The 7,370-nt window shown below is 48.4% G+C and overlaps 1 protein-coding gene across 1 annotated transcript in view; it reads left to right on the top strand.

Moving 5' to 3' along the window:
- The window catches only part of RANGAP1 (Ran GTPase activating protein 1), a 17,804-nt gene extending 11,073 nt beyond the window's left edge, over positions 1-6,731 (top strand). Inside the window, exons 13-15 of the mRNA XM_010159084.1 lie at positions 968-1,056; positions 2,801-2,922; positions 6,520-6,731. Of these exons, the coding sequence (XP_010157386.1) occupies positions 968-1,056; positions 2,801-2,922; positions 6,520-6,589 (281 nt within the window). The 3' untranslated portion in view covers positions 6,590-6,731. The remainder of the gene's footprint in view (positions 1-967; positions 1,057-2,800; positions 2,923-6,519) is intronic.
- The last annotated feature ends 639 nt before the right edge of the window (positions 6,732-7,370 follow it).

The following is a 7,370-nucleotide window of genomic DNA, read 5'->3' on the forward strand; positions in this document are numbered from 1 at the left end:
CAGCGTGTCTGTGCATGTATTTCTCTCGATAGCTGTTCCTTACTACTCTTGCTTCTTTGGGAAAGGTAGAACCTGGCAATTACTTTCTGTCCAGAAATGTAGCCATCAGCTGGCAATGAGGTTAATGTTTGATGCTGTTCTGCAGCCGCTGCTTTCCAAGAAACCAGAATGGTCAGCGGTCACAATGGGTGCCTTGCCTACCCTGTAGGCATGAGAGGCTAAACCACCGGTTTACCCTTAGCTTGTGGCAGAATATTGGCCCTGAGGGAGCCCAGAAAAGAGCTGAACAAGTTTTCTCATCATGTTCTCATTCTTTGTGGTTTCAGATGAGCTAAATTCAAAAAAAAAAAAATATCAAGGCTCTAACCCTTGCTGCTGTACTTCATCGATCGTATTTATGTGCACGCAGCATGCGTGTTCAAATGCGGAGGGTAGAGCATTTTGTGGTGTGTGGGACTGAGGTCAAAGTGCACCTGAAGCTTGGCAGAGTGGGAATTGTGGTGGGTTTTTGTGGGGTTTGTTGGTTCTTTTGTGTGTTGGGGTGTTTTTTGCCCTTTGTATCAGGCCTTATACTGCTGTACTTCATCGATCGTATTTATGTGCACGCAGCATGCGTGTTCAAATGCGGAGGGTAGAGCATTTTGTGGTGTGTGGGACTGAGGTCAAAGTGCACCTGAAGCTTGGCAGAGTGGGAATTGTGGTGGGTTTTTGTGGGGTTTGTTGGTTCTTTTGTGTGTTGGGGTGTTTTTTGCCCTTTGTATCAGGCCTTATACTTAAGGACTGGGTTTTACCTGTCTCAGTGTTTCAGAGGTTGCTCCTAGTCCCTGTGGAGAAAACTGGAGTCTTAACAGATATTAACTCCCAAAACTCCTTCAACAGCTGATGGTCTTGTATGATCAAGCTTGATCTTAAAATCCGTAACAGCATTCCTTTCTGCATTTAACGTGATGCATTTATGTCTTTTTAGATGCCTTGATGAGAAAAGCCTTCACTTCTCCCACCTTTAATTCAGACGTGTTCGTCACAAGCCTCTTGATCCACATGGGACTCCTCAAGGTGAGGAAGCAGGAAAGAGTTAAGTTATGGTCTGTTTCGGCTGTTGAAGACCAGACCGGCTGGGTTTTGGGTAATTATGTTGCCATGGAAGCAGCTCGGTGCCTGTGCATGCCTGATGCCCAGGGACAATGGAAGTCTGCAGGTCCAGCAGAAACAGCAAATTGCAAGGTTGCATTACGAGGAGGGAGGTGTCAGCTCTTTGTGCCTCTTCTGCTTAATGTGCTCTGCGTTCTCAGTCATCTCCTAAAAGGTAGAGAGGGTGAGGTAAGGAAATAGTGCTGCTGCTGGACTAGGGTGTCTATAAAAAGCTGTGTCCAGGAGTCTAATTTACAATATTATTAGTAAATGTGGTCCTTTAGGGCATCTTGTATCAGCATGGCTCAAAAACATATATCCAACTCCTCGTGCTGGATCAGTAGCATTCAACTTCACGCTTTGGTGTATCGTTGCCAAATACTAGAGATAAATTTGCAGTTAGATGAAATAAACATTCTCAGGAGAAAGGAAGGAGGGTTGGTAGGAGGCCTGCAGTAGCATTAGACTACCAGTGGGTTTACTGTCAGCGAGGTGACTATGTGGAGATGTTCTGTCTGCAGACTTTTGCCTGCTTGGCCCAAGACAATTCTAAACCACAGAACGACCATAATCTATGTTATAGCAGCCTGATCTCAATTTGGTTTATAGATCTCCTTCTGATAATATCCAGCTTGGGTTACAGACAGCTCTTGGCATAATTGGACACATCTTTATTTCCTAAACATCAGTTGAGCCTTTCCCTGGGTGCACTGGGCCAGTGCTGAGCTTTACACTTCCCAGACAGGTCACCAGAACCTGAGATGGCTTTGTTCTGCAGAATGCTTGGTTCGAGGACTACCACCTACCTCTTATCCCACACAGAAAATAGCAAATACATGTGAGGTGCCAAGCAGAGACTTGTGCTTCAGAAGAACTCTCTCGGATCAGGAGTGGCATTGATAATAAAGCCCTTGAAGATCAGCCAGATGATTGTTGATATAGAAGACTGTTGATGAATTAGGCCTATGTGGAGAGGGAGCAGCTTCCCTCATTGTTTTTGTCCCACACAGCAGGAAGCACCCAAGCAACAGACATTTTTAGCACTGTGAAATACAAGGCCATACACTCAGGAACACAGGTCCAGAATCCTGCCTACAGAATGAAGGGCTTTAGTTGGGATGACAGTGGAGAAATAAATTAAAACAACGTAAGAGCTGGGACATGCAGGTTAGCATCATGTAACAACAGCAAGAGGGATGACAATTGGCTTTATCTTGTTGGTAATTGTCACCAGTTCTGGGGATACTACATCAGGTTCAGGAGAAAGCATGCCAAAGAACTGGGGATGGTGCAGAAATGGGCCACAGAATAATACTAGAAAACGTTGTGCAATTAAGGCAAGTGAATTATTTGAGTTGAAGCTGGGGGAAATTCCTTAGGAGAACAGTTTGGCACAAGGCCTCTGAGAAGATTTGGCTGTTCCATGTGCGAGTTCATTACTTCCCTTTCCCTGTTGTGGCTGCTGTCACTGGCTAGGCTCTGACAGGTAAGTATGAGGGTGTTCTTGATGCTGCTGCTGGGAGGCTATGGAGTTGGGCTTAATCTATGAGCAGCTTTCTCGCCTACAGCATATGGCAGCCCTTCATTCAACAGGGAATACATTGCCTGAGTGGATTAGTTAAAACAGTGATTGTCTGATGCCTGAATTCCTTCTTGTCCTTTTCCTCAGAGTGAAGAGAAGATCAAAGCTGTCCCAAGCCTCTATGGTATTCTTATGACCTTGAACCATATGGTCCAGCAGGATTATTTCCCCAAATCCCTGGCCCCAGTTCTCTCAGCATTTGTCACAAAGTGAGTATTGTACTTGCTGTGCTGTCCCTTCCATGGGAGCTAGTGAAGCTGAGGTTTAATAGCTACATGCAGGCTGTTCTGTTAAAACCAGCTTTAGTTTCTTTAGTGTCTTAAAGCACAGATAATGCACTAGCAGTGGAAGCTGTATCTCTTCTGGATCAAATCAGTGTGAGCTTCAGTGTTGATGAGGTTTAGAAAAAACACCCCAAATAGCCCTTTCCTTGGGAGAGCAAAGACTTCAGCAGTTGAGGGGAGAAACAGTCCACAGTTGTCACTTCAAGCAAAACCAGCTGATGTCTGAAATCCCTTTGGAACTCAGTGGGGACCACGTGCCATGTAGGGTGAGGGCAGTCTTTTTAGTAGGTTCTGAAACAAGGCTTAAGCCTTCCTGATTTTCCTGGTGTGGGGAATACGCCAGAGCTTGGGATCTTGCACTGATGGAAGTCAGAGGCACCAAATACCTATGGTCAGTACTAAACACTGGCATTGGGGATGCATTCAACTATTGGTAGGCAGTCTTTCCTTACTTCTCCTGGGGTTGGAAGCAGGCCAGTTGCGATAGGGGAGAAGAATTTTTCCAAGTGTTGGAAAAGCTTGGAAAGCCTGATGGGTGGCAGTCGTGTGTGCCCGGCAGCTGGCCATGCTAAGGTCATTTTGGGGAGATAAAACTGTGCAACCAGCTTGTGTACACATGGGCAAATTCTGACCTCCAGGTCCTTCTGGTGCAACAGTTTGCCTCCTTCTTTGGCTTAATCAGACTGAGAACTAGGCAGTTACAAGGCAGTGAGCATCTGCTTTACCAACTGAACAAATACACCTGCCACTCCGTTGTTAGGGGTTTGAGCAAGAAGTATCAGGACGTGCCATGTCAAGTTGTCCGGAGAGATCGCTGGATTCCTGCAAAAAAGTGCCTGGGATCTTATGTTGTATTTGCCAACTGATCAACAAGTAACCATCTGGTACCAGCCCTAAAGTAAAAGGGTGAAGAAAATGATGGCTTACTTCATCAGGCACTAATTATGCAGAGACCCAGCTTGATCAAAACAAGTACCACTTGATGTCTGTCAGCCCCAGCCCTCCAAACAGAAGATTTAAATCTCTGGAAGCTGGGAATTCAGGAAAGGGGACTTTGGTTCAGTGCATTTGACCCTTCTAATTGCTTATGTCAGATTCCAGTGCCTGGAGTAGCCTCATAACTCAACTTGACGTGTCCTAAACAAATTTGCTCACAAAAGACACTTGTCCCCCTCTCCTTGTGTGTCTGCCCGTAGGCCTCTCCCAGGCTCCAGGCCTGCAAAATACCAGGAAATGTTTTTCATCTGTCAGTGATGCTCTGTGTGACAAAATAAGCCTAAAATTCTGGTCTTCATGAGTTCATCGACAGAAATTCCATTGAATCTGTAGCCAGCATGGCAATGCAAGAGGGGAAACCCTCTGGAAAGTGTGAGATTTGTTCAAAGGCTCTGTAAGAGTTACGTGAGAGCCAAGAGCCTCTCTCGGCAGAAGGCCGATCCGTCTGCCTGCCCTTGGTACGTGCAGGTGCTAATGCCAAGCCTGCGGTGTCCCTGGTGCTGTGAAATTCTTGGAGCTGAAACTTTCCCTGATTTCCAAGCCCCTCCCTCGCAAGGTGTGATGTTACCACAGGGAAACTTAGGTCCTGTGCAGCATAAGGAAGTCAACACTACAGGCAAGCAATGTACCTTTGTGCTTTATAAATGTAAGTATTTCTTAAAAGGCTTTCCCCAAGGGAAGGAGAACAGCTATTAAATCCTTTGCAGTTGCCTGGGGAGAACAATAACAGCTCAAGAGCCACAAAGTCCAGTTAAAACAGCTTCTCAATTAACCTATGCTCTGTCTTTCCTTGGAATTCAGTCAGAACAAAATCACGTCCTAACCTTAAATCAGCCCTCTCGCTGGTTAACCTGGTAATCTGCAGAACTCATCTGGGCTCCCTTTCTGCAACTTCTGCTCTGGCAAACGCACGAGTCCTTCATTTGCACCAAACTGGCACGCTTTTTTTGGTGCTATTTTCTAGTTTTCCCTTTAGGCTTGTGGTTGGCTCCTTTTGGGCTCCTGGAGCTGTAAAGGCCTTGTAGCTGCCTAGGCTGGAGCTCAGCTGCCTTCGCTGCAAGGGCCTTACTCCTGAGGGAGCCATTCTCCTCCCTTTTGTGACGATTTGTGATGCCGTAGGTAGCCGCCTCTGTCCAGTAATAACAACCCTATAAGCAGCATCCGTCTTCCTCTGCTGCTGTCAGCCCTTCTTTCCTTTTTTGGACACAAGAGGGTGCTGTCAATCCACGTGTGCTTTTCCCTAAGTTTTTAGGTGGAAAGGCAAAGTGTGCGGATGTCAGCAGGCTCACTTATGGCTTGCTGGAGGGGATTTCTAAGGGTTGGGTTGGTTTATTGGTGTTTTTTTTTTTTAGGGGAGGAGGTGAGGGAGCTGGGCTGTGATCAGTGTCAGCTGTTCAGGTGCTCCATTTCTAAAAACTGGGAGCTGCCTAAGCAGAATCGGCTCATGGCGAGCAGGGCTGGGCCTTTCCAAGGTGATACCTCACCTAGTTACGGTGAAGATAAACTGTAAGATGTAACTGTACCTTGTCTGTTCAGTGTGGGACGTGGGATGGCTCCTTGGGGGAATAGAAGGGATGGACTCGTCTCCGGATGTGCTTGTGTTAAACCACAGCAGACACGGAGCCGTATACCAAACAGCCTCTGCAGCTCTTGCTCACGTACTGTAAATCTGGAGATGAGCCTCTTGCTCCTATCTGGATACTCCAGTCTTTGTTCCAGCTCACCCTTCTTTCCCAAACTGAGTAACCCTCACTACTCTTAATTACAGGTTACTCTGCTGTGGTGGGGTGGGAGTGAGGTAAAATGAATGCTTTCCATTCTCACAACAGTGGAGAACACTGGATTAAAATTCTTTGGAGGAAGTTCCCTAATGGCTGGAGTACCTGAAGGGGCCCACAAGGAAGCTGGGGGGGACTTTTTACAAGGGCCTGTAGTGACAGGACAAGGGGGAATGGGTTTAAATTGAAAGTGGGGAGGGTTAGATTGGATATCAGGAAGAAATTCTTCCCGGAGAGGGTGGTGAGGCACTGGACCAGGGTGCCCAGAGAAGCTGTGGATGCCCCATCCCTGGAAGTGTTCAAGGCCAGGCTGGATGAGGCTTTGAGCAACCTGGTCTAGGGGAAGGTGTCCCTGCCCATGGCAGGGGGGTTGGAACTGGATGGTCTTTAAGGTCCCTTCCAGCCCAAACCATTCCATGACACTATGAAAATGAGGCACTGGGCTGCAGAGCTCACCGATCTGCTCCTGACTTCCGTACCCATGGAAACCAATGTTCTGGTTCTTGGCTTCCTGACTTGGACTTGGCAACGGGCGAGAGAACTTCCCACAGCAAGTGCTGACTGGGAACCAGTGATCCGTGCAGCGACAGGGGAATGGTTTCAGAAGACATGACTGAAGGGAGAAGGTGTAGGCTTCAGGGCGTGTGAGTCCAGTGTGTTTGAAGCAGTGTTTATTTGCTTATTCCAGGTGGGACACAAAGTAGGGCTCAGATTTAGCGTTTTAAACCTGCCTCTCCTCTCTCTGCAGGCCGAACCGTGCTCTCGACTCCTGTTCCTTTGCTCGCCACATGCTCCTACAAACCCTCCACCAGCTGTAAGAGACCAGAGGTGCTGCTCGGCCCTTCGCTCCTTGTAGGACTGTCATCAGCAGAGAGAACTCGGAGCTGTGTGGCGGGAGAGGATCCCGGAGCCTGTACAGATGTGCTCTCTTTTTCTTTTTTTTTCCTTTGGTGTTTTTTTTTCCTCTCCCCTGTAGGAGCCCTGGGTTGGATGGGAATGAACTTTGTGCTGAATTTTTTTCCCTACTCCTGGTGACGTAACTCCTTGGTCTGCAGGGCAGGCACTCGTGCTAGAGTAAGTTGGTGCCGCTCTGCGCGGATCCCAGAGTTCTGCGTCGCGGTGCCCAGGGTGTGCTGAGACCAACGCAGGGCCTGGAAGCGCTCATCTGGATCGACCCGCTGTGCGCTTTCTTGGACTTCCATGCAGGAGGGAGCCTACGCTGCTACCTGCCCCCTCCCCTTCCGGCTTCTCTGGGCCAGGGCAGCGCCTGCCTCCCCTCCTGCTGCTGCCGGCCGGAGGGGCAAGCGCACAGCCCTTGGTTCCTTCCCTTCAGCCCCTTGGTCGAAGGCAGCGCGTGGCTGGTCTGTGTTCAGTCCCCGCTCCCCCGCTGCTGTGGCTTGGAGCGTTCGTGCCAGGGGCTGACCCCGGTGTCCGTCGCCGAAGGGAACAAGCGTATTTTTATTGTACATTGGTCTGCCATTGCCTGTGGTGTTCCCTCTTCCAGCCCTGTCCCTTTCCCTTCTCTTCCTGATTAAATAGGCTTGGTTTGGAAGTGAATACAATCCATGAAATCCATCGTTGAGTAAGCGTTCCCTTTCT

The sequence above is a fragment of the Eurypyga helias genome, unplaced genomic scaffold (genome assembly GCF_000690775.1).
Source record: "Eurypyga helias isolate BGI_N326 unplaced genomic scaffold, ASM69077v1 scaffold38949, whole genome shotgun sequence".
NCBI lineage: Eukaryota > Metazoa > Chordata > Aves > Eurypygiformes > Eurypygidae > Eurypyga > Eurypyga helias.